This window comes from Manis javanica, chromosome 11, assembly GCF_040802235.1.
Source record: "Manis javanica isolate MJ-LG chromosome 11, MJ_LKY, whole genome shotgun sequence".
NCBI classification, from domain to species: Eukaryota; Metazoa; Chordata; class Mammalia; order Pholidota; family Manidae; genus Manis; species Manis javanica.
The window spans coordinates 20,859,717-20,887,684 of record NC_133166.1 but is presented as its reverse complement, the minus strand read 5'-3'; the positions used below and the strand labels follow the sequence as shown (position 1 = coordinate 20,887,684).

At 38.5% G+C, this 27,968-nt stretch overlaps 1 protein-coding gene across 4 annotated transcripts in view; it reads right to left on the bottom strand.

Annotated features, from left to right (window-relative positions):
• The window catches only part of C2CD3 (C2 domain containing 3 centriole elongation regulator), a 147,895-nt gene that overhangs the window by 94,134 nt on the left and 25,793 nt on the right, over positions 1 to 27,968 (bottom strand). For 2 of the 4 annotated variants that reach the window (XM_037026238.2, XM_037026237.2), the window contains exons 4-7: positions 23,208 to 23,431; positions 22,395 to 22,627; positions 11,379 to 11,511; positions 10,784 to 10,912 (exon numbers count right to left, since the gene is read on the bottom strand). In XM_037026238.2, coding sequence (XP_036882133.2) covers positions 10,784 to 10,912; positions 11,379 to 11,511; positions 22,395 to 22,627; positions 23,208 to 23,431 — 719 coding nt within the window. Of the gene's footprint in view, positions 1 to 10,783; positions 10,913 to 11,378; positions 11,540 to 22,394; positions 22,628 to 23,207; positions 23,432 to 27,968 lie in introns of those variants that run through there. The other 2 variants (XM_037026239.2, XM_073216021.1) reach the window with 2 other exon arrangements.

The following is a 27,968-nucleotide window of genomic DNA, read 5'->3' as shown; positions in this document are numbered from 1 at the left end:
TGTAGATTGCTTTGGGCAGGATGGCCATTTTGACAATATTAATTCTTCCTATCCATGAGCATGGGATGATTTTCCATTTGTTAGTGTCCTCTTTAATTTCTCTTTAGAGTGTCTTATAGTTTTCAGGGTATAGGTCTTTCACTTCCTTGGTTAGGTTTATTCCTAGGTATTTTATTCTTTTTGATGCAATTCTGAATGGAATTGTTTTCCTGATTTCTCTTACTATTAGTTCATTGTTAGTGTATAGGAAAGCCATAGATTTCTGTGTATTAATTTTGTATCCTGCAACTTTGCTGAATTCCGATATTAGTTCTGGTAGTTTTGGAGTGGAGTCTTTAGGATTTTTTATGTACAATATCATGTCATCTGCAAATAGTGACAGTTTAACAACTTCTTTACCAATCTGGATTCCTAGTATTTCTTTGTTTTGTCTGATTGCTGTGGCTAGGACCTCCAGTACTATGTTGAATAGCAGTGGGGAGAGTGGGCATCCGTGTCTTGTTCCCGATTTCAGAGGAAAAGCTTTCAGCTTCTCACTGTTCAGTATGATGCTGGCTGTGGGTTTATCATATATGGCCTTTATTATGTTGAGGTACTTGCCCTCTATACCCATTTGGTTGAGAGTTTTTATCATGAATGGATGTTGAATTTTGTCGAATGCTTTTTCAGTGTCCATGGAGATGATCATGTGGTTTTTGTCCTTCTTTTTGTTTATGTGATGGATGATGTTGATGGATTTTCTAATGTACCATCCTTGCATTCCTGGGATGAATCCCACTTGGTCATGGTGTATGACCTCTTGATGTATTTTTGAATTTGTTTTGTTAATATTTTGTTGAGTATTTTTGCATCTATGTTCATCAGGGATATTGGTCTGTAATTTTCCTTTTTGGTGGGGTCTTTGCCTGGTTTTGGTATTAGGATGATGCTGGCTTCATAGAATGAGTTTGGGAGTATTCTCCCCTCTTCTATGTTTTGGAAAACTTTAAGGAGAATGGGTATTATGTCTTCTCTGTATGTGTGACAAAATACCACGGTAAATCCATCTGGCCCGGGGGTTTTGCTCTTGAGTAGTTTTTTGATTACCGCTTCAATTTCTTTGCTGGTAATTGGTCTGTTTAGATTTTCTGTTTCTTCCTTGGTTGGTCTTGGAAGGTTGCATTTTTCCAGGAAGTTGTCCATTTCTCTTCGGTTTTCCAGCTTGTTAGCATATAGGTTTTCATAGTATTCTCTAATAATTCTTTGTATTTCTGTGGGGTCCGTCATGGTTTTTCCTTTCTCGTTTGATTCTGTTGTGTGTTGATTGTCTTTCTCTCTTAATAAATCTGGCTAGAGGCTTATGTATTTTGTTTATATTCTCAAAGAACCAGCTCTTGGTTTAATTGATTTTTTCCTACTGTTTTTTCTCAATTTTATTTATTTCTTCTCTGATCTTTATTATGAACCTTCTTCTCCTGACTTTAGGCCTCATTTGTTCTTCTGTTAGCAATTTTGATAATTGTGACTTTAGACTCTTCATTTGGGATTTTTCTTCCTTCTTTAAATATGCCTGGATTGCTATAAACTTTCTCTCTTAAAACTGCTTTCGCTGCATCCCACAGAAGTTGGGGCTTTGTATTGTTGTCATTTGTTTCCATATATTGCTGGATCTCCATTTTAATTTGGTCATTGATCCATTGATTATTTAGGAGCATGTTCTTAAGCCTCCATGTGTTTGTGAGCCTTTTTGCTTTCTTTGTACAATTTATTTCTAGTTTTATACCTTTGTGGTCTGAAAAACTGGTTGGTAGAATTGCAATCTTCTTGAATTTACTGAGGCTCTTTTTGTGGCCTAATATGTGGTCTATTCTGGAGAATGTTCCATGTGCACTTGAGAAGAATGTGTATCCTGTTGCTTTTGGATGTAGAGTTCTATAGGTGTCTATTAGGTCCATCTGTTCTAGTGTGTTGTTCAGTGCCTCTGTGTTCTTACTTATTTTCTGTCTGGTGGATCTGTCCTTTGCAGTGAGTGGTGTGTTAAAGTCTCCCAGAATGTATGCATTGCATTCTATTTCCTCCTTTAATTCTGTTAGTATTTGTTGCACACATGTTGGTGCTCCTGTACTGGGTGCATATATATTTATAATGGTTATATCCTCCTGTTGGACTGACCCGTTTATCATTATGTAATGTCCTTCTTTATCTCTTGTGACTTTGTTTGTTTTGAAGTCTATTTTGTCTGATACTAGTACTGCAATACCTGCTTTTTTCTCCCTGTTGTTTGCATGAAATATCTTTTTCCATCCCTTGACTTTTAGTCTGTGCATGTCTACAGGTTTGAGTTGAGTCTCTTGTAAGCAGCATATAGATGGGTCTTGCTTTTTTATCCATTCTATTACTCTGCGACTTTTGATTGGTGTATTCAGTCCATTTATATTTAGGGTGATTATTGAACGATATATAATTATTGACATTGCAGGCTTTAGGTTCGTGGTTACCAAAGTTTCAAGGTTAGCTTTTTTACTATCTTACTGTCTAATTTAACTCACTTATTGAGCTATTATAAACTTAGCTCGCTTATTGAGCTATTATAAACACAGTCTGATGATTCTTTATTTCTCTCCCTTCTTATTCCTCCTCCTCCATTCTTCATATGTTAGGTGTTTTATTTTGTGCTCTTTTGTGTTTTCTTTGACTGCTTTTGTGGGTAATTGATTTTATTTTTTGCCTTTAGTTAGTATTTGATTGGTCTGCTTTCTTTCTGTGATTTTACTTTCTCTGGTGACATATATTTAGTCTTAGGAGTACTTCCATCTAGAGCAGTCCCTCTAGAATACCCTGTAGAGATGGTTTGTGGGAGGCAAATTCCATCAACTTTTGCTTGTCTGGGAATTGTTTAATACCTCCTTCATATTTAAGTGATAATTGTGCTGGATACAGTATTCTTGGTTCAAGGCCCTTCTGTCTCATTGCATTAAATATATCATGCCATTCTCTTCTGTCCGGTAAGGTTTCTGTTGAGAAGTCTGATGATAGCCTGATGGGTTTTCCTTTGTAGGTGACCTTTTTTCTCTCTCTGGCTGCCTTTAATACTCTGTCCTTGTCCTTGATCTTTGCCATTTTAATTATAATGTGTCTTGGTATTTTCCTCCTTGGGTCCTTTCTATTGGGAGTTCTGTGTGCTAACGTGATTGAAGCCAATATTTCCTCCCCCAGTTTGGGGAAGTTTTCAGCAATTATTTCTTCAAATACATTTTCTATCCCTTTTTCTCTCTCTTCTTCTTCTGGTACCCTTATAAGACGGATATTGTTCCTTCTGGATTGGTCACACAGTTCTCTTAATATTATTTCATTCCTGGAGATCCTTTCATCTCTGCGTCAGCTTCTGTGCATTCTTGTTCTCTGATCTGTATTCCATTTATTGCCTCTTGCATCTCATCCTTCTGCTTTTAAGTCCTTTCAGAGATTGTTTTATTTTTGTATTCTCCCTTCCAACTTTATCCATTAGCTCTTATATTTTTCACTGCAGCTCCATCAGCATGGTTACGACCTTTATTTTGAATTATTTTTCAGGAAGATTGGTTAAATCTATCTCCCCAGTTTCCTTCTCAGGGGATGTCTGGGTTATTCTTGTCTGTATCAAATTCTTCTGCCTTTTCATGGCGATAGAGGTAGTCATAGGCAGTTAGCGTGTATGTCAGCTGGGAAAACAAAGTCCCTTCCTACTTGCCTGTCGCCTTCCCTTCTTATGAGAATGGCGACCTCTAGCGGCTTGTACTGGGAAGGTGCGCGCCAACAGGGCCTCTGAGTCTGGCCCATGGGCTGCTGAGGAGGCTGTGCGTGGCTGCTGTGGGTGTGGCCGGTCTCAGGCTGCTGCTCCGCTATGGCAGGGTTGTGCCAGAGGGGGAACAAAGGGTGGGAGGCTGTTTATCACCGTGAGGGGCCTCCAAGCTGTACTGTCGGCCAGGGGGTTAGGGCGCCCGGAGTTCCCTGGGATTCCCAGCTGCTGGGCTGAGTGTGCCGGGACGCTTCTGTCCAACTGTGAGGCTCCTGTCCCTTTAAGACTTTCAAAAAGCACTCGCTTTTCTTTTGGCCCAGGGGCGCCTGCTGTGGGAAACTGCTCACAGGTTTTACTGTTCTGTTTCCCTAGTATCCAGCACACCACGCACTGTGTGTCTGCACTTCCAGTTCGGATGACTAGGGCTGGGTATTTAACAGTCTTGGGCTCCCACTCCCTCCCTGCTCTGACTCCTCCCTCCCGCTGGGGAGCTGGGGTGTGGGGCGCGCTCGGGTCCCACCCGGCTGCAGCTTGTACCTTACCCCCTTTGTGAGGTGCTGGGTTCTTGCAGGTGTAGATGTAGCCTTGCTGTTGTACTGTATCTTCTGGTCTCTCTTTTAGGAATAGTTGTAGTTGTTGTATTTCCAAAAATATGTATGGTTTTGAGGAGATTTCCACTGCCCTACTCATGCCGCCATCTTGGCTCTTTCCTTCTATAGTACATTTTAATAGTTTTGTTTTTATATCTTCATACTAGATTTGTAAGTGGTTATTACTTACCACCATTAGAATATTAAGAGTATTCTGAGTTTATATACCTAACTTTATGAGTAATACTTTCTTATGTTTTCCTGTTACTAATTAGTTTTTGATCCAGCTTGAAGAACTCCCTTTAACATTTCCTGTAAGGTTGGACTAGTAGCGATGAACTCCTTCAGCCTTTGTTTGCCTGGAAAATTCTTGCTTTCTCTTTCAATTCTGAAGGACAACCCTGCCAAATCTTCCTGGTTTGTAGTTTTTTTCCTTTCAGCACATTCAATATACCATCCCACTCCTGGCCTGCAAGGTTTCTGCTGAGAAATCTACATACAGTCTTACGGAGATTCTTTTGTCTGCAACAAGTTGCTTTTCTTTTGCTGCTTGTAAGATTCTCTCCTTGTAACTTTTGACAATTTAATTATAATTTATATTCATGTGGGTTTTCTTCGATTCATCTTAATTCTTGGAGCTCTCAGGGTTACCTGGATCTGGATGTCTTATAGAAATTTTTAGCCATTATTTTTTTAATAAGGTTTTTGCCTTTCTCTCTCTCTTTCTTCTGGGACCCCTATAATGTGTATATTGGTCATTTTGATTTGTTGGTTTCTCTCACTGATCAGGCCAGCCCAAGCTTTTCATTGCCGCCAAAGCTTTTGTGATTGACCAAGCCTCTTTCTTTGTTCTTACTGGCTCCCAGTAGTTGAGGGTGTGCCAAGACCTATTACTGTTCTGTGGGTAAAATTGCAATATTTCCAGAATCTCTCGCCTGGCCTTAGTGCATCTCCATATCAATAGGTGTTTCCAAGATGTGGAGAGAAGTAGTCCATCTCAATATCAATAGGTTATTACAAGGAGGAGCAAGGGCATATCTGGACTGGAGAAGTTGGGTGAGGTCCCTTTTCTGCAGCTGGTTCACGAGAGACATGGGCAAGCAGAAGTGGACGACTGCTTGTAAGAAATAAATGGGTTTCTCCCACTTTATTTCTCCCTTTGACTGATTTTGGCTTCAAAGGTAATTTGCCCCAGGCTGGGAATATATTTCACCCCCTGGAGTTACATGTTCCCAAGGGGAGGAACACAGTCAGTACCTAGATGCAGGCTTCTTAGAAGCTGGACCCTCAAGCAGAAGGTGGAAAATTATGTAGTTAAACCCCTTCCAGGGATAAATTGGGAGATGGGCATTTTTGCCTGCTTCCTCTGAGCTGGGCCCAGGTGTATAGCTACAGAGGTAGGGGTGGGGGTGCTCCTGCACTTGTTAAGAACTGTTTGCTGTGGGACTTATAAATGCAAGCTCCAATCGTTATTAGAGCTAGATGATCCAGGGGCCCATCCCTCAGGTGGCTGCTGCAAAACCTGGGGTGCCAGATGGGTATACAAGTTCGAGTGAGCTATTAAGAGACTTGGCTTTATTATTGGAGTGGGCTGGAGGGAGAAGGCATGAGAGGTATCCACCAGCTTCCATGGTCTCTGGGGAAGACTGCAGTCATCCCCTAGATACCTGATAAATTAGAAGGCTGGCCTTCAGACAGCAGCTTTTAAAGTATGTAGATCAATCTTTCAGAGAAAGACTGGGAGATGGGTAATTTTGCCAGCTCCCTCAATGCTAAGCTTTGGAGGATAGCCAGTTAAGAATTGCTTCTTTGGGTCTTGCAGTTCATAGCAGGATCCAGGGCCCCATTCCTTGGGCAGCAGCCATAAACGCAGAGTCGGATGTCTGTATAAGCTCATTCCAGGGACATACTAGAGATCTGACAGCTGCTGGGAGGGGGGGTAGGGAGTAGTGTCCATTAGCTTCCCCTGTGTCTGGGAAGGATCACAGCTACTCCCTAAAACCTGCTGAATTAAAGGCCTAGTCCTCAAGCCGCAGCTTTTAAAGTATGGAAATAAACCACTTTCAGGGCAAGACAGGCAATTCTGCCTGCTCCCACAGTGCTAAGCCCTGGGGGAAAAGTCATGGTGAGTACTCACATGATCATTAAGAATTACTTCTTTGTTTGCCATAGTCTTGTGAGTCTCCTGGACCCAAGAGTGAGGTGTTGTGGGTATGCATCTCTCTGGGGAGACTTAAAAGTTGGGGCACTTGATGTGGGATCCAAATCCTTTCCTTCTCATGGAGAAACTAGGAGTTGAGAGTTCCCTCCTCACCCTACGGCACTGTGTTGGGGGTGGGGTTTATGGTGACAGAGTGCCTTAGCCTTTTCGAGCCCTTTCAATTGTATTTTCTCATTCATCTGATGTGTAGAGGTTGTTCACTTACTTTCTGGATATCTTTCAGAGGGAATTGCTCTGTGTGTAGCTGTACATTTGTTAGGCAGAAAGACAGACATGAGCTGGGTGGACAGATAAAACCAGTAAAGACCACTAAAAGGGACTCAAAGAATTAACCAGATAAAACCAGTCAGAAAGGACTCACAGAATTAATTAGTTAATTAGTTGAAGTGCAAAGGGCAGGGAAATGGGACACGGGTCATGCCACTGTAAAATCTACTTAGACTGTGAAAAAGGCCCAGCTTATTTCTTTAACTTAATCTATATGTTGTTCTTCCTCTTCTTCCAGCCACTAAATCAAGTAACTTTGTAACCAAGACAGGAGATAAACCTCCAAAGTGTAAATGACCTATGTGGATAAAGAATGCCAAGATGAAGATCAACACAGTCATCTAAATAACTCTGCTCTTAAGACAAAACTTAAAGGAATTATAAATCACCTATATACATCATCTCTAATGCTGACCCCTACCCAAAAAGCCCTATAACACCCCAGACTCTAAACCTTTAAGCACGCCTCCTCCTCCCTGAGGTTGCCTGGACTTGCCTTTCTTTGAATGTGTCACTCTGTTCTACTCCAGATAGGTAGGGAGGTGCTACTGAGAGCTCTGATCTGGGCTTCCAAGTTCCTATTGCCTGGGTGACCCAACAGGGCTGCAGTTGTAAGATCATGGTCTTTAGTAGTGTGGGTAAACTGTAATATTTCCAGAATATTTCGCCTGGCTTTACTACATTTGTATATCAATAGGCATTTAGAGGTGGAAAGAAGTATGGCTTTAGTGCATTTGCATCATTCCTCAGGGGTGAAGAGAAGTTCATCTCCATATCAGTGGGTAATTACCTGGGCTAGGAGGGCTTATCTGTACCCAATTGGTGAGGGGAGAGCCAGTTATGCTTCTGCTGGGGCAGGAAAGAGAGAAGGGCCTTGACTGCAGTTTGTAAGCAATAAATGGGTTTTAAAGTTTATTTCTCCCTTTGACTGATTTCGATTTTTAGAGGTATTTTGCCCAGGGATTTCCTCTCCCCGAACTTAAAAAGTAGCCTGCCTGAAAATCTCCTTTCTTTGCTTTTGGGAAGTTCTCAGAACATAATCTTACTCCATCTAGTGCTCTGCAGCTCCCCTCCAAATCTTGGGGTAGTAAGGACTTAGTTTCCACACTGTGCAGATTTTCAAGCAGACACTGGTTGCCAGGTGAACCTGGCTTTAGGAGTTGGCAAGGGATTTGCCCCATACTGAGCAGTTCAATGAGCTTCCCTTTCTCCCTCTGTTCTTCCTTGCCCTCTGCTGCCGGCAAAACAGCTGCCATTCCGTTATTATCGCTTTAATTAATTTCTTCTTCATCTTTTACTCTGACTCTTCCCTGAGTCTCCAAACCGAATTCTTTCCCAACACATTCAGTGTGAACATAAGAGAAGGGGAGCTCAGAAGCCTCCTAGGTCACCATCTTGATCAGTATCTGATGTCATTCCAATTCCTGATATTGTATATATGATCTTTTATTCTTTTTCACATTTCTGAAAGCTTTTAAGATTTTTGAAAATACTGAACATTTTTGTATTTTGAGAATTCATGATTGTGTATCTTGGTGTGTTTTTTTTTCATTCACTGTGCTGTATATTCTTGATATTATTTTTTTGAAGTAGCTTTATTTGGAAGTAATTCACATAACATAAAATTAGCTCATTTAAAGTGAGCAATTCCAGTTTTTAGTATATTTACAAATATGAACAACCATCACCACAGTCAATTTTAGAACATTTTCACCATCTCAAAACAAGAAACTCTGTATCCTTTAGCTACTACCACTTACCTCACTCCATCACACCCAGACCTAAGGAACCACTGATCTCTCTCTCTGAAGATTTGCCTATTTTGTATATTTTGTACATTTCATGTACACTGAATCATAAAATATGTACTCTTTTGTGACTGGCTTCTTTCAGTTAGCATGATATTCTCAAGGTTCATCCATGCTATAGCATTAGTACTTTATTCTTTTTTATGGCTAAATAATACTCCATTATATGGCTATATCATTTTTTGAAAATCTATTTATTGTCTGATGCACATATTTTACTATTATGAATAATGCTGTTATGGAAATTCATGTACATGTCTTGCATGGACTTATGTTTTCATTTCCCTTGGGTATATACCTAGGAGTTGAATTCCTGGGTCATATGGTAACTCTGTGTGTCTAACAGTTTGAGAAACTGAAAGACTATGTGACTCCTTTGTTCTTACTGGCTCCCAGCAGTTGACTCCAAAGTGGTTGTACCATTTTCAACTGCTATCAGCAGTGGTGGGGTGAGGGTTCCAAATTTTTCATATCCTTACCAACACTTATTTGACTTAGATTCTAAAATCCTAGTAGGTATGAAGTGGTATCGCATTGTTGTTTTGATTTGCATTTCCCTGAAAACTAATGGTGTCAACATCTTTTCATGTCCATATTAGCCATTTGACTATCTCCTTTGGAGAAATCTCTATTTAGATCCTTTGCCTATATTTTTGATTGGATTATTTATCCCTTAATTATTAAGTTGTATGAGTTCTTAATATATTCTTGGTATGTCTTTAATCAGATATAAGATTTGCAAATATTTTCTCCCATTGTATGGTCATCTTTTTACTTTCTTAACAGTGTCCTTTGAAGCACAAAACATTTTAAATTTTGATTTTTTTGTTGCTTGTGCTTTTGGTATTATATTTAATATATTTGGCATTATATCTCTATATAACATCCAGATATTATTGTATCTAATATATAAACATATCTATATGTTTTTCAAATCCTAGGTAATAAAGATTTACGTCTGTTTTTTTCTAAGAGTTTTACGGTATTGGCTCTTCCATTTAGTTATTTGATCCATTCTGAGTTAAATTTTTGTATGTGGTTTGAGATAATGGGCCAACTTCAGTTTTTCCCATGTGGCTAGCCAGCTAGCTGTCCGAGGCCTATTTGTTGAAAAGATCATTCCTTCCCCACTGAATGGTCTTTAACATTTCTGTTGAATTTCAGTTGACCACAGATACACGGATTTATTTCTAAACTCCAATCTATTCCATGACTTATATGTCTGTCCTATGCCAGTACCAAAATGACTTAATATGACTGCTTTGTAGTAAGTTTTAAAATAGGGAAGTGAGAATCCTTTTACTTTTTTTATTTTTCAAGACTTTTTTTTTTTCTGGCTATTCTGGGTCCCTTGCAATTTCATAGGACTTTTAGAATCATCTTCTCAATTTCTACAAAGAAGTTAGCTGCAATTCTGACAGGGACTGTACTGAACCATGAATGTAAGATTTTTTACTATTTATTTAGATCTTCTTTGATTTCTTTCAATAAAGTTTGCAGTTTTCAGAGTTCATGTTTTATAAATCTTTGGTTAAATTTATTCCCAAGTATTTTATTCTTATCAGTACTGTAAGTAGAATTTTCTTAATTTCATTTTTGGATTGTTTATTGAAAGTATATAGAAATACAACAGACATTTGCATACTGATCTTGTACCCTGCAATCTTCCTGAATTTATTAGTTCTGATAGTTTTTTAGTGGATTTTTTAGATTTTCTACATACCACATCTTGTCATCTATGAATAGAGATAGTTTTACTACTTCCTTTCCAATTTGGATCCCTTTTACTTTTCTTCCCTAATTATGCAGGCCACAAAGTTAATAAGAGACAGGTCCCAAATTTTAACTTCTATCTCTTTAAAAAAATCCATGCTCTTTTCATTATACCCTGCCAACTTTGGTGTTAGGATAGAGTTGGGAGATGTAAAGGTGGATTGGGGAGACCATTCTGTAAATGAAGCTAAGAATGAAAGGCTAAAGACTGGATTTTTATTTAGTAGGTAATAAATAATGATTTTTATTAGTATGCAATGATTAAGGGAATGACTTGGCTATTCTTAGGAATTGTTGCTTCAGGAAGATAAATCTGTTAACAATGTACACAATGAATTGATGAAGAAAGTGAGTTAAGAATTCTTACCTGCCCAAGAGCAGCTGTATGGCCCTGTTATCAGCTTTTGTATCATGCTTCCAAGACGTATTCTCAGTTGAAGGGAGGAGGTGATCTTCAGTGTGGTCTTTAAATTGATTCTTAGATAAGGCTTTGATTCTAATGTGTGGAAAAATATACTGAATGGTTAACATGGGAAAAATGTAAATCAGAATTAATTTACCTAAGAGATAGTACATAGAGTTGGTTTAACATGGAAAATTTAATACAACTTTAGACTTAACTGCCTTAAATACATATATAACTTTACAACTTACAAGGCCCTTTACTATTTTTAGAATCTCATTTAACTTCTAAAAAAGGAGGAGGAGAGAATATTGCAATTTTATATACAAGGCTCCTGATTCAGAGGGGGTAAAGAATTCAGTTATTTACATATTTAACAAGTGCCAATGCCAGGTCTAGATTTTGAGTATCTTAATTCCTGTTTAGGCTTCTTTTCTCCCATATTAAGAATTATTTGCTGAACATTTCCAAGATTATCTAGTCTGTAACTTGACGAAAACAAAAGCTAACAGCTATTAAGAAATGAACTGTTAGGGTTCATGCTTATCTTGTAACTTACTGTATTGATGCTCTATGAAAATCTTCTTTCCTAGGAGAATGAACTTCATCCAACAACATGCAAGTATCTGGGCTTGATTTCATTGTAGAAATCACCATGGCATTACGTAGTTTATTGCCTTGTTCTAACAGAGCTGAAGAGGGAAAAGGAACACAGAAAGTCTAAAAGCAAACAGAAATACTTGCAATATTTAGCACCTTCCTTCTATCATAGGACTTACCATAGTGTACTATAATGGCCTACTTGTCTACCTTTCCCCCAGCTCAAAAACTCCTTGAGGACATTCACTTTACAATAAACGTTTACTGAGCTTCTATTATGTGGACTGTTTTAGATGCTGGCATTATTATAGCAGGGAATGAAGTCTCTATTCCAGAGACTGACCTCCTTGTGGGAGTCACAGTATGTATTCACTGATTTTTCCAACTGGTGTTTGCACATAATAAGGTTAATGATATCTATATATATTATTTTTGTATCCAGATACCTTACTGAATTCTCTTATTATTTGTAAGAGTTTTGGTGGCATTATTATTCAAGAAACACTAGTATCTATCTATACCAGCTAAACTTTTAGGAACCATAGTGATAATCTATTCCAAATGTATACTTTTATGGATGAAGAAAAGGATGCCAAAAAATTTCTATGACTTGTCTGAGATCATAAAGCAAGGTTAATAGAAAAGTCAGGATGGGTGGGAAAAAGATGGCAGAGTAGGAAAGCAGAGCAGAAACCTCCTCTCACAAAGACATTAAGGAAGAAAGTATAGCAAATACAACTAAACCTGAAAATGATCTGAAGACTGGAAAACAGACCACCTGCACTTGGGAAGAAGAGAAGACCACACAGAAAAGGGTAAAGTGGAAGAGTTGAAATTGAGCAGAATGCAAGCCCTTCCTCCATCCCAGCCCATAGGAGGGAGGAGGAGAAGAGAGTGGGGAGAGGACAGACACCCAGAAATTCTGCACACCTGGCCCTGGAGATCTGCTCCAGGAGTGCAGATCCACATTACTTTGGGTTCTGATGATTAGCCGGTCTGAATACCAGGGACAATTTGAACGCTCTGGAAGGCTGAGACTTCAGCCACTGGTCATGCTCCACTGGTCCCACTGAGACCCAAAGCAGAGATGGCAGTTTGAAAGACTGCCACAGAGGAAAGGATGTCAGAAGGTAAGAGTTGGATGATGCTCTCTCCTCAAGAGAAAGGGCAGGTAGACATCTATCCAGTCTTCCCTCAGCCCAACAGGCTGAGAACTCTTGGAAGCCCCAGATGCTCTGGCCCCCTTACTGATAATTCAGCTCCAAAGTATCCCCTATGTGCACTGCCAGGGAGCCAACCCACTTGGCCCAGCAACAGCATCAGCTTTGCTGCCTGGCAGGCAGAGGGAGACTCTCCCAGTTTTCTTGGCCCTGTTTCAGCCCAACTGGGGAGGTGTCAGCAGGAACCAGCTCCAAGAGCTCCTTTCTCCCTGCAGGTGTCCAAGCCTGGTGCTGCACTTCCTGCCCTGCCCCAGAGCCACACAATGGGCCCCACCCACCCCATTAACCCTGAAGCTACACCAACACTGCAGGTCAGGGAGAGGGAGGCCCCATCAAGAGCGATCCTAGCAGAGACCTCTGCTCTGATCACAAAGGTGACTAAGGCAAACTGCTGGTGCAGACTCGGACCACTACTGTAGATAGACAGAAAGGTGGCCCTGTCCATTGCACATCAACAGCACCTGGGGCTCCTTCAAAGTGGAACCAGGACTGGAGAGTAAAGAGTCTTAACTTCTGGGCACCATAAGATGCCTCCTTCATAAAGCTATTACTCTCTAGGCCAGGAAGCATAGCAGATCCATCTAATACAAAGGAAGAAACACAGAAATCCTGACAAAATGAGGAGGCAGAGGAATGTGTTTCAAGCAAAACTACAGGACAAGACACCAGAAAGAGGCCTAAATAAAACAGAGATCATGGATCTTCTTGATAAAGATTTCAAAGTAAAAGTTATAAATATGCTCACTGATTTGCACAAAAGTATTAAAGATCTCAGCGAGGACTTCAACAAAGAGAGAAAAGAGTCAAAAAAGAGCAACTCAGAGCTGAAGAATACAGTAACTGAAATGAAACATACAATGGAAGGAATGAATAGTAGATTACTGCAAGTAGATGAGAGAGCCAATGGGATGGAAATTAGAGAACAGGAACATAAAGAAGCCAAGGAAGAGAGAGACAAAGAATCACTAGGAATGAAAGAATGATAAGAAAGCTGTGTGACCAATCCAAACAAAACAACATTTGCAAAACAGGGATACAAGAAGGAGAAGAGAGAGACAAAGGAATAGAAAGTCTCTTTGAGGAAATAATTGTGTCCAAGAAAACAGACACTCAGGTCATGGAAGCACAGAGAGCCCCTAACAAAAGGAACCCCAGGAAGACAACACCAGCACATATAATAATTAAAATGGCAAAGATTAAGGATAAGGAGAGAGTACTGAAAGCAGCCAGAGAGAGAAAATATTTACTTATAAAGGAAACCCCATCAGGCTATCAAGCAGACTCCTCAGTAGAAATTTCACAGGCCAGAATGCAAAGTCATGAAATATTTAATGTATTGAAGCAGAAGGACCTTCAATCAAGAATCCTCTATTAAGCAATATAATCATTTAAATTTAAAGCAGGGATTAAACGATTTCCAGATAAATGAAGGCTCAAAGAATTTATAACAATCAAACCAGCATTACAGGACATGTTAAGTTCTGGGACTGCTGCAGATGGAAATGTTCTTAAGATTAAATTGTTTTCATCAGTGAAATTAAAGGTAGTAGACCAATTAATTACCAAGTAAGTTAGAAATTAAAACAAAAGTAGCAAAACCAACTATATACAAAATCAATCAAGGGATACACAAAAAGTACAGATTATGACATCTAATACATAAAGTGTGGAGAAGGAAGAAGAAAAAAGTACTTTTAGATTGCATTTGAAATAAGAGCAATCAGCAAACAATATAGATAGACTGTTATATAGTCAGGAAGCTCTCCTTGAACCTTTGGTACCACAACTTAAAACCTGTAATAGATACACAAAAAATTTAAAAATAGAAATCCAACCACAATGCTAAAGAAAACCATCACATAACAAGAGCATAAAAGAGGAAAAAAGGAACAGAGAGGAGATAAAACACAAAAACAAAAACCAGAAAACAATTAATAAAATGTCAATGAGTATGTCTCTATCAAAAATCACCTTAAATGTAAATGGACTGAATGCACCAATCAAAAGACATAGAGGGGCAGACCCATCTACATGCTGCCTACAAGAGACTCATTTCAGACCCAAAGACATACACAGACTGAAAGTGAAGGGATGGGAGAAGGTATTTTGTACAAATAATAGGAAGAAAAAATCAGGAGTAGCAGTACTTATATCAGACAAAATAGATTTCAAAACAAAGAAAGTAATGAGACAAAAAAAGCATAATGATAAAGGGATCTGTCCAACAAGAGGATATAACCATTATAAATATCTAAGCACCCAACATAGGTGCACCTATATATGGAAAACTAATACTAACACAATTAAGGGGGGAAATAGATTACAACACAGTCATTGTAGGAGACTTTAACACACCACTCACCTAAATAGACAGATCAACCAGGCAGAAAATAAATAAGGAAACAGAGGCACTGAACAGTATATTAGATCAAATGGACTTAACAGACATCTACAGAACATTTTACCCAAAAGCAGCAGGGTACACATTTTCCTCAAGTGTACAAGGAATGTTCTGAAGAACAGATCATATACTAGACCAGAAAAAGAGCCTCAACAAGTTCATAAAGATTGAAATTGTACCAAGCAACTTCTCAGACCACAATGGTATGAAACTAGAAATAAATTCCACAGAGAAAACAAAAAAGCCTACAAAAACATGCAGGCTAAACAATATGCTTCTAAATAATCAGTAGATCAATGACCAAATTAAAACAGAAATCAAGCAATATGTGGAGACAAATGAAAACAAAAACACAGTAGCCCAAAATCTGTGAGAGGTGAAAAAGGCAGTTCTAAGAGGAAAGTACATAGCAATAGAGGCTTACCTTAAAAAATAAGAACAATCCCAAATAAACAGTTTAAAATCACAATTAAAGAAACTAGAGAAAGAAGAACAAATGAAGCCCAAAGTCAGTAGGAGGGACATAACAAGATCAGAGCAGAAGTAAAGGAAATAGAGAAGAGCACAACAATAGAGAAATCAATGAAACCAGGAGCTGGTTCTTTGAGAAAATGAACAAAATAAACACCTAGCCAGAGTTATCAAGAAAAAAAACGTGTACACACCTTAACAGAATCAGAAATGAAGAAGGAATAATCACAATGGATACCAAAATATACAAAGAATTATTAGAGAATACTATGAAAAATTATACACCAATAACCTAGATAAACTAGAAGAAATGGAATACTTCCTAGAAAAATACAACCTTCCAAGACTGACCCAGGAAGAAACAAAATCTGAACAGACCAATTACCAGCAATGAAATTGACCTGGTAGTCAAAAAAAAACTCCTCCAAAACAAACATTCCATATCCATACGGCTTCACAGTCAAATTCTACCAAACATTTAAAGAGCTAATACCCATCCTTCTTAAAGAATTCCATAAAGTGGAAGAGGAGGGAATACTTCCAAACTCATTCTATGAGGCAAGCATCACTCTAATACCAAAACCAGACAAAGATACCACAAAAAAAGAAAATTACAGTCCAATATCCCTGATGAACACCAATGCAAAAATCCTCAACAAAATATTAGCAAACTGAATTAAAAAATACATCAAAAAAGAACATCCATCAAGACCAAGAAGGATTTATTCTAGGAATGCAAGATTGGTACAATATTTGTAAATCAGTATCATACACCACATTAAAAAAAGAAGGATAAAAAGCACATGATCATCTCAATAGATGCTGAAAAAGCATTTGACAAAATTCAACATCCATTCATGATAAAACCTCTCAACAAAATGAGTATAGAGGATACATACCTCAACATAATAAAGGCCTATATTACACACCCACAGCCAACATCATACTTAATAGCGAAAAGCTGAAAGCTTTTCCTCTAAGGTCAGGAAAAAGACAAGGATGCCCACTGTCACCACTTTTATTCAAGATAGTACTGGAGGTGCTAGCCAAAGCAATCAGACAACACAGAGATAAAAGGCATCCAAACTGGTAAGGAAGAAGTTAAACGCCATTTGCAGATGACATGATATTATAACATAGAAAGCCCTAAAGAATCCACCCCAAAACTACTGGAACTAATAACTGAATTCAGCAAAGTTGGAGGATACAAAATTAATACACAGAAATCTGTTGTATTCCTATATACTAACAATGACCTAGAAGAAAGGGAATTCAGGAAAAGAACTCCATTTACAATTACATCAAAATAATAAAATACCTAGGAATAAACCTAACCAAGGAGGTAAAAGACCTATATACTCTGAAAACTACAAGATACTCATTAGAGAAATTAATGAAGAAACCAATAAATGGAAATCTACCCTTTGTTCATGGATAGGAAGAATTAATATTGTCAAAATGGCCATCCTGCCCAAAGCACTTTACAGATTCAGTGCAATTCCTATCAAAATACCTATAGCATTCTTTAATGAACTCGAACAAATAGTTCTAAAATTCATATGGAACCTTAAAAGACCCTGAATAGTCAAAGCAATCCTGAGAAAGAAGAAAAAAGCTGGAGGGATTATGCTCTCTACTTCAAGCTTTATTACAACATTACAGTAATCAAAACAACTTGGTACTGGAACAAGAACAGACCCATAGATCAATGGAACAGAACAGAGAGTCCAGCTATAAACACAAGCATATATTGTCAATTAATACATGATAAAGGAGCCATGAATATACAGTGGGGAAAAGACAGCCTCTTCAACAACTGGTATTGGCCAAACTGGACAGTTACATGTAAGAGAAGGAAACTGGATTACTGTCTAACTACATACACAAAAATAAACTAGAAATGGATAAAAGACCTGAATGTAAGTCATGAAACCATAAAATTCTTAGAAGAAAACAGGCAAAAATCTCTTGAATACAGATATGGGCAATTTTTTCCAGGACACATCTTCTTGGCCAAGGGAAACAAAATGAAAAATGAGTAAGTGGGACTACATCAAACTAAAAAGCTTCTGTACAGCAAAGAACACCATTGGTAGAACAAAAAGGTAACTTACTGTATGGGAGAATATATTCATAAATGACTCATCTGATAAGGGGTTAACATCCAAAATATATAAAGAACTCGTATGTCTCAACACCCAAAAAAACAAATAACCCAATAAAAAAATGGAAGGAGGACCTGACCAGATACTTTTCCAAAGAAATACAAATGGCCAACAGGGACATGAAGATGCTCCATGTCACTAACCATTAGGGAAATGTAAATTAAAACCACAATGAGATATCTATCACCTCACACTGGTTAGAATGGCCACTATCCAAAAGGTAAGAAACAACAAATGGTGGCGAGGATGTGGAGAAACAGGAACCCTCCTATGCTGTCTGTGGAAATGTAAAATTGTGCAACTGCTGTGGAAAGCAATATGGAGTCTCCTCAAAAAGCTAAGAACAGAAATCCCATTTGACACTGTAATTCCACTGCTAGGAATTTACTGAATGAAAACAAAATCCCTGATTTGAAAAGATATATGCACCCCTGTGTTTACTGCCACACTGTTTGCAAAGCCAAGATAAGGATGTAACCTAAGTGTCCATCAATAGATGAATGGATTAAGACGTGGTACATGTACATTAATGGAATATTATTCAGCCATGAAAAGAAAAAGAAATCCTGCCATTTGCAACAACACAGGTGGATCTAGAGGGTATTATGCTCAGTGAAATAAGCCAGGTGGAGAAAGACAGCTACCATATGATTTCACTTATTTGTGGAATATAAAAACAAAGCAAAACAGAAGGCACAAAACAGCAATAGACTAATAGACACTGAGACGTGACTAGTGGTTACCAAGGCGGAGGGGTTGAGACAAGTGTCCGGGGGAGGGGTGGGGAATAAAGGGGCACAATAATTCACAATCACAATGTAAGTTGATCACGGGAACTCTTGAACCACTGTTCAAGGTTGCACATTTGCAACCAACATAAGATTGCATATGAATGATACTTTAATGAAAAAAAAAAAAGAAAATGGTAATAGGTACTTCAGATACATACCAAAAGCAAGTTTTAAAAAAGACATAAACATTGAGGAGAACTAGTAGAACAAATGTAAACACAGGTGGTTCACTTGTTTGGCCTCCAAGTGGTTTCAACTGGTGAAAAAGCCATTCTGCATAAAGCTTCTCTGAAGTCTAAGACATAGCAACAAATCATCTCTTCCCTTCTCAAGAGGAAGTTGATACCTATACTCTAAGAGCTGTCATGGCACATGTCTGCACCTCAATTCAATAAGGATTTCCTGAACACAAAGGAAGGGCACGCAGGTGAGTTCAGGACAAATGTTTCCCTCGTTTATTTCCTACATGCTGTGGGAACAGGCCCTGCTAATAACCAGAAGGAGGTATACAGCTTGTTTTTTGTTCCAACTCCTTTCTTTCTAAACCCCAACTTTTATAAGCAGAGTATGCAGTGTTTTTGTTTTATTGGTAATAGTCAGACTTTATTTCCTATGATATATTCATACCATTAATTTGCTTTGCTTTGTTACACACTGGGGAGAAATAGTTCAAAAATAAAAACATTAAAGGAAACATATTTTGATTCCAATGATCACAGAAGCCAGTTCCCTGGATTCTGAGGTGTAGGCAGAGATGATGCTGTTGGTGGTAATAAAAGTTGCACGCTGCACAATCCAGAAGGCGCTATGCATAACCATGTTTCTAAGCCTAAGTCTGGTTGTGAGACTTTATTTGTGTGCTAGAACCATGTCATTTTTTTTTTTGAGAGGGCATCTCTCATATTTATTAATCAAATGGTTGTTAACAATAAAATTCTGTATAGGAGACTCAATGCACAATCATTAATCAACCCTAAGCCTAGTTCTCAACAGTCTCTAATCTTCTGAAGCATAACGAACAAGTTCTTACATGGTGAACAAATTCTTACATAGTGAATAAGTTCTTACATGGTGAACAGTGCAAGGGCAGTCATCACAGAAACTTTCAGTTTTGATCACACATTATGAATTATAAACAATCAGGTCAAATATGAATATTCGTTTGATTTTTATGCTTGATTTATATGTGAATCCCATATTTCTCCCTTATTATTATTTTTAATAAAATGCTGAAGTGGTAGGTAGATGCAAGATAAAGGTAGAAAACATAGTTAAGTGCTGTAAGAAGGCAAATGTAGATGATCAGCCTATAGACTAAGTATTAATCCAAGCTAGACAAGGGCAACAAAACATCCACGGATGCAGATTTCTCTCAAAACAGGGGGGGTGGGGTTCTAAGCCTCACCTCTGTTGATCCCCAATTTCTCACCTGATGGCCCCCCTGCGACTGTGCCTGTCTTAGGTTGTTCCTCCCTTGAGGAATCTTACCCGTCTCTGGCTAACCAGTCATCTTCTGGGGCCATACAGGGAAATGTGAAGTTGGTAAGTGAGAGAGAAGCAATATTGTTTGAAAAGGTTAGCTTTTTACTTCTTTGCAGATTTATGCCCTGTGGCTTCTATGCCCAGCATTTGTCTTGAGGTATCTTTACCACTTGGAAGAATTGTGATACTCGGTAATTTCGTTATGAGGCACGAATTCTACTTAAGGGTTGTAATTAGGAAGGAAGAAGAAAAGCTATAGAAGTAGCAGATGGAAGAAAACATGGGAAGATTGATTATTTCTTTGACATATCTTCTTGTAGAGTAACATAAGCATGTAAAGGTTTTAAACTACTAATTAAATTTATGCAGTGTTTTTTAAATAGCAGCTGGTTGACTAATTTAGTTCTATACCCCTTTTTCTATGTAAGTACATGAAGACCAGGAAGATAATTAGGTTTATGTATTTGTTATATTCCTCCCCTGGCCTCAGCTCTAGATCTACTTACTAAAGTGGCCCACTTAATTTCAGTCCTCCAGAAACTTGTGGTTGGAAGGGACCTTTTAAGATTGTATCTATTCGATGATTTAATCTAATCTGTAAGAGTCCCATGGGAAGGTTATTGAGCCTGTGCTTGACCCTTTCAAGTGTAAAATTCACTACCTTTTGAAGCTGTCTTTTCCATTTTTGCACAGGTTGGACTATTATATCAGGCTGAGTCACAGTCTGTCTTGTTTTATCTTTAAACCCACTGATTCTAGCAACTCTTATGGAAGAGGTTGCACATTGGCAGACCACAGGTTGTATGTGGCATATTTTTCTTGGCTTGAAGAGTTGGCCAGCATAGTCTTGATTCAAAAAAAAAGCAGGTTTTGGTAAATAATACACCTACAGTAGGATGAAGCAGAGGAGTTTGCCTTAAGACAATAATGAACTGGAGCTGAGGAGCTGCTGTCCCCTTTAACAGGACAGGAGCTCCCTAACTCTGAGCCTGCCTGTGTCTCCATTTTAAAATGGGGATAACAATCCCTACCACACTTGGTTTTTGTAAGATTACATGTGTAAGACTTGGCACAATAGCCAGCACATAATGAATGCTCAATAAATGGTAGTTGTTTTTTGGGGGCTAAGTATCTCTTGGTGGTCCCTTCACCAGCCTAGTTACTGTCCTTAGAAGGAACTCAACTTTTTTAGATCTTTCATGGTACCTTCTTAATGAAGCCCTCCTTTGCCAACCTATAGAAAACTAACATCCCCTCCTCTTCCCTTCCTTGTTCATTTTTTCCCACTGCCATTATTAGCATCTAATACTAATACTAATACAGTATTAGAACATCTAATACTATATACTTATCTAATTGTTGGTCTTCCCACCTAGAATATAAGATCCATAAGACAGGAGTTTGTGTATTTTTAAAAAATTTATTTAGACTGTTGATTCCTGACACCTGAAAGAGAGACAGACATTTGATAGATGCTCAATAAACAACTGCTTAAGAGTGAACAAGTATCTTTCTGAAAGTTGGTGCCCAGGGTTCAGGTGTTAGCTGATAAGTGCTGAGTATAGTGAGACAACTTTTTTGTTAACTGTAGCCTAGAACTGCATTAAAAACTCAAGTTAATAGATTATAATCAGAGTATGTTTTTAAAAATAGGGGATCACAGACATTCCAGCAGAGAAAACAGAATGTCTTTCTTTAAAAAAAAAATTCCTTGCTAATGTAAATTATGTACCTAAATCGTTACTTAAAAGACTTTTCTACTAATGCTGCAGATATTCTACTTTGGAAATTTTACTTGTGAGAATGGAGACAAATTCCTGTCATGCTCTTGATGTTACAGAGATATATGTTTGCCCTTATAGTGTAATGTACAGCACTTCAGTTGCCTTGATGATATGACTCCTAACATGAGGTAATCGACCTAGTTCCTATCTGCTTTTTTATTTCAGTATAAGCCCTTATTTAAGTAAACTGACTTTTTTCTACTTCTCTTTGTGAGTCATATATAATTCCCAGGCTTAAGATCAGAAGTTGCTGTGCACTGAATGTTCCCAGTGAGACCAACACTTTTCAGAATGTGAAATGGACTTAACACTAGCTTCTGCACAGTGCTAAAGAGCTAATGATGAGACAAAAACCTTATCTGCCTTGAATAATTTAGGAAAAGTAAGGACTAATATTTTTCTATGATACAGGCTTTCTCCTCATATCCAGGTACATTTTCAATGGTTCCTTTCCCAAGCCTACAATTTTAAGCACCTAGTAATTGTTTAGAAGTAACTCAGTGGCTTAATACAGCTGCTGTTAAATGGTGAAAGATTCTTAACTCACTTTTATTTGATTATTTAGTTCAAACATAAGTCTTGCTTCTTTTTATACGCTGGCTAACAAGCAAAGTAATCCCAATAAATAGAGCTTAGTCTCAGTTCACAAATACATACATACCTGAAAGAAGGTCCTGGGTAGGAGGGTTGTTTGAAGAAAAGCATGAGTCACTGTGACTCTTGGCAACTGTTCTAATATGAGGCTGGAATTCAGAACTGTTAAGAAGGGACATTTGCTTCTGTGGGGCTTTGTCTTTCAGAGTCATGGCCTCTGAATTAAGATGGTGCTGTAGTCCAAAGAAAGAGTCCTTTATTGTATCAGAGTACTCTGCAAAGTGCAAGTGGTCCTTTCCCCTGTTTTAAAATAAAGGAGAACTTCAGCAGTACATTATCCATTATAATAATATTCCACTTTGTCAGAGACAGAAAGTGGATCAGAGATTTAGAGCAGTATAGCTTAGACTTTGTAAATATGTTTTTCATCACCTAAATGAAATAAATAACAGACGATTTACTTACTGTTGTGTGGTTGTGACTAAAGTGAGACAATGAAATAAAGAGCTCAATGCTAAGCCTGACACAAAGCAAATCAGAATCTATTTCTCTTACTCTATTGTGTTTCACAAAATACTGCCTTTGCCTCTTCCCCCTCAAGGACATCTATCATGGCTTCTGTATATGGCTTAAGCATATTTATTTATCTGTATGTTGGCATCCCCACCAGATTGTAAGCAGTCCCCAAAAATGAGAATTGTGTCTTATTAATTTGTATGCCTAGTGACTGGTGCTGGACACCAGGAACACAGTGGGTACTTAATAGTTATTTGCTGAATGAGTGACTGACTGCCTTTAGTCTTTTACCCAACACAAACTTAAGACAAATTATGAGTACAGCAAGAGTAAGCTGACAGAGTGGTATAAGGTGGGTAATTACCGTGGAGTTGTTGATCTACTACTGTTAGATGCTAACTCTTTTCCATCGATTTTAGTGGTAGGTATCCTATGAGGCCTTGATGGAACCAGAAACTGGGTACTGCTGGGTTCAGTATATTCCCTGAATCCCTGCTTAGATAAAAGCACATTTTCTGTCTTATCAGTGGTAGGAAGAGGACTGTAGCTATCATAAGTTTCTGACAGAGGCTCCAGGGCAAGTGAGACCTGAAAGAGACATGCAATATATCAGAAATTTTCTTTAGCTAATTTTAAGACTCCTGGCTTAATATAAATTAATGATCCCCATTCCTGCCTACCTCAGAAGCCTCATCTCAAATGTGCTCTCCTCCTCCATCCCTCTCTCCTTAATAGACCAATTATTTAGGGCTCTCTAAGTGTACCTTACATCCCATTTCCTCATGCATTTATATATGCAATTTCCTCTAGCATTACTCCTCTGTGAAATCTTCTTCATGTCTTGGTAGAGATGTCATGGTCACTCCCTTCTTCTTTATTTTTTTTTTCTTATTCTGTATCTGTCCATATCAATATAACCATCATTTATTGAAAACTTTACTAAGGCCAGCTGTGCTAGGTTCCTCACACAGAGATGCTCATGAGATGATAAAACTCTGTCAGGAAAGTGTATTATCCTAGTTGAAGACGACATGATAGGAAATTATGTGTTAGGATGAAAAGCTTTAAGGTATCAAAATCTCTTATGGATGGTAAAATTTAAAAAATAATGTCTAATGAATGCAGCAAAACTTTGAGTAATAGTTTATACATATGTAGTTCTAATTAAAATGATAGGTGCTCAAAATGTTAGTGATATGGCTGCAAGATCACAAGATGCATTGAGTAAAAATGTTAATTAGTGGCATTATTTTTTGTAGCTGATGAGAATACAGATGAAAATAACTCCCTGAGCTGAGCTTATTTGAAAATTTTGATGTAAGTGAAAAACATCTGGACAAGATGCTAATTACAAATTATCAAGGAAATGGTATTTCTCCAAATTGAGAAAAGTCTTGAAAAGTTTAATAAAGACTGATGACAATGAATGATGTTCTTGCAATGGTCTTTGTTGACAATGGATTTGTTTCAAAATTTAAATATGAAGTGGCAACATTCTGCCAAGACACAGAACACAGAACCCTGAAACCATACACTGTCATTTTTACTTTGTCTAAAAAGCTGAAAGTTTAAACAACACATGTATATAATAACATGACTTAAATAAACTCCTATGCTCAGTGTTTTGCTTGATAAACTAAATGAACACGCAGGATGGCAGCCTGTTTCTACTACACGAGTACTAGGTGGCTTAAGGCTTGGTATAGTGTTAAATACTTTTGAGCCTGGGGTAAAATAAATCTCCTGGTTTGTTTTCCAAGGAGAAATCCCAGCCTCAGATCACCAGCAGATACGATTAGATACAGGGCCATTTTAACTGACATTACAGGCTGGGTAAATAATTCAATTACAGATCTGCAAGTACATTCACAAGGAACCATATAATATGTGATTCAATTTATTCATTCATGGATTATTATATCTTTGGGAAATTTATTTAGCAGGAAGCGATCTGTCCTACTTTTCTACACTTTTCTATTCTGAAATAGGATTTCCTGAAATAAAAGTGATGGCATGAATACATTCCTAAAATTGTAGAGCTAAAGACCGATACACCAAAATATTTTTTGATTAAAACTTTATGAAAAGAAGCACTGTTTAATTTACTTGTCTAAGCATATACTGAAAGTGTCACATAGGGAAGTTAATGCAGGGCAAAATATGTAATACTTGGATTACATATATTTGAGAATCTTAAATTTTACAGATATATTCGGAGTAATACCCTATCAAAAACAATTGTGTCAAAATTCTACCTTTGGAAATACACGTTTGCAAATGGTTATTTTGTTATGAAACCAAATGAAAACTAAATCTTACTCAAATAAGTGGTTTTAAAATGTAATGCCAAGGAGCCAAGATGGTGGTGTGAGTAGAGCAGTGGAAATCTCCTCCCAAAACCATATATATCTTTGAAAATACAACAAATACAACTATTCCTAAAAGAGAGACCAGAAGATACAGGACAACAGCCAGGCTACATCTACATCTGCGAGAAACCAGTGCCTCATGAAGGGGGTAAGAACAAGCCGTGGCCCGGCAGGACCCAAGTGCCTCTCACCCCAGCTCCCAGTGGGAGGAGAGGAGTTGAAGCCAGGAGGGAGAGGGAGCCCAGGACTGCTAAATACCCAGCCCTAGACATCCACACTGGGGGTGCAGACATACAGTGCATGGTGTGCTGGATACTAGGGGAATGGGACAGTAAGACCTGTGAGCGAGTCCCCACAGCCAGAGCCCCTGGAACAAAAGAAAAGCAAGTGCTCTTTGAAAGTCTTAAAGGGACAGGAGACCCACAGCTGGACAGAAGTGTCCCGGTGCATTCAGCCCATCAGCTGGAAATCCCGGCGAACTCTGGACGCCCTAACCCCCTGAGCAGCAGCGCAGCTTGGAGGCCCCTCATGGCAATAAACAGACTCCCACCCATTCCCCCTCCAGTGCAGCTCTGCCATACCGGAGCAGCAGCCTGAGGCCAGCCACACCCACAGCAGCCACTTGGGCCAGACTTAGAGGCCCCATCTCCGTGCAGCTGCCCAGCACAAGCCACTAGGGGTCACTGTTCTCACAGGAGAGGAAGGCCACAAACCAGCAAGAAGGGACGGTCTCCCAGCCGACACATGCACCAACTCCCTACAACTACCTCTATCGCCATGAAAGGGCAGAAGAATTTGATCCAGAACAGAATCACACAGACATCCTCCCTTGAGAGGGAACCTGGGGAGATAGATCTAACCAATCTTCCTGAAAAAGAATTCAAAATAAAGGTCATAACCATGCTGATGGAGCTGCAGAGAAAAATGAAAGAGCTAACGGATAAAGGAGGGAGGGAGACTACAGAAACAAAACAATCTCTGGAAGGACTTAAAATCAGAATGGATGAGATGCAAGAGGCCATTAATGGAATAGAAACCAGAGAACAGGAATGCAGAGAAGCTGAGGCAGAGAGAGATAAAAGGATTTCCAGGAATGAAACAATATTAAGAGAACTGTGTGACCAAATCAAATGGAACAATATCCGCATTATAGGGGTACAAGAAGAAGAGAGAGAAAAAGGGATAGAAAGTGTATTTGAAGAAATAACTGCTGAAAATTTCCCCAAACTGGGGGAGGAAATAGTGGCACAGACCACGGAAGCACACAGAACTCCCAACAGAAGGGACCCAAGGAGGACAACACCAAGCACATAATAAATAAAATGACAAAGATCAAGGACAAGGACAGAGTATTAAAGGCAGCTAGAGAGAGGAAAAAGGTCACCTACAAAGGAAAACCTATCAGGCTATCATCAGATGTCCCAACAGAAACCTTACAGGCCAGAAGAGAATGGCATGATACATTTAATGCAATGAAACAGAAGGGCCTTGAACCAAGAATACTGTATCCAGCATGATTATCATTTAAATATGAAGGAGGGATGAAACAATTCCCAGACAAGCAAAAGCTGAGGGAATTTGCCTCCCACAAACCACCTCTACAGGGTATTTTAGAGGGACTGCTCTAGATGGAAGCACTCCTAAGGCTAAATAGATGTCACCAGAGAAAATAACATCACAGCAAAGAAAGCAGAGCAATCACATACTAACTAAAGGCAAAAAAAAATCAACTACCCACAAAAGCAGTCAAAGGAAACACAAAAGAGCACAGAATAAAACACCCAACATATAAACAATGGAGGAAGAGGAATAAGAAGGGAGAAAAATAAAGAATCATCAGACAGTGTTTATAATAGCTCAATAAGCGAGTTAAGTTAGACAGTAAGATAGTAAAGAAGCTAACCTTGAAACTTTGGTAACAACGAATCTAAAGCCTGCAATGGCAGTAAGTATATGTCTTTCAATAATCAAGCTAAATGTAAATGGACTGAATGCACCAATCAAAAGACACAGACTAAAAGAATGAATAAAAAAGCAAGACGCATCTATATGCTGCTTACAAGAGACTCACCTCAAACCCAAAGACATACACAGACTAAAACTCAAGGGATGGAAAAAGATATTTCATGCAAACAACAGGGAGAAAAAAACAGGTATTGCACTACTAGTATCAAACAAAATAGACTTCAAAACAAACAAAGTCACAAGAGATAAAGAAGGACATTACATAATGATAAATGGGTTGGTCCAAAAAGAGGATATAATCATTATAAATATATATGCACCCAATACAGGAGTACCAGCATATGTGAAACAAATACTAACAGAATTAAAGGAGGAAATCAAATGCAATGCATTCATTTTAGGACACTTCAACACTCCACTCACTCTAAAGGACAGATCAACCAGACAAAAAATAAGTAAGGACACAGAGGCACTGAACAACACATTAGAACAGATGGACCTAACAGACATCTACAGAACTCTACACCCAAAAGCAGCAGGATACACATTCTTCTCAAGCGCACATGGAACATTTCCAAGAATAGCTGATATACTAGGCCACAGAAAGAGCCTCAGTAAATTCAAAAAGACTGAAATTGTACCAACCAGTTTCTCAGACCACAAAGGCATGAAACTAGAAATAAATTACGCAAAGAAAATGAAAAAATCCCACAAACACATGGAGGCTCCACAACATGCTCCTAAATAACCAATGGATCAAGGACCAAATAAAAACAGAGATCAAGCAATAT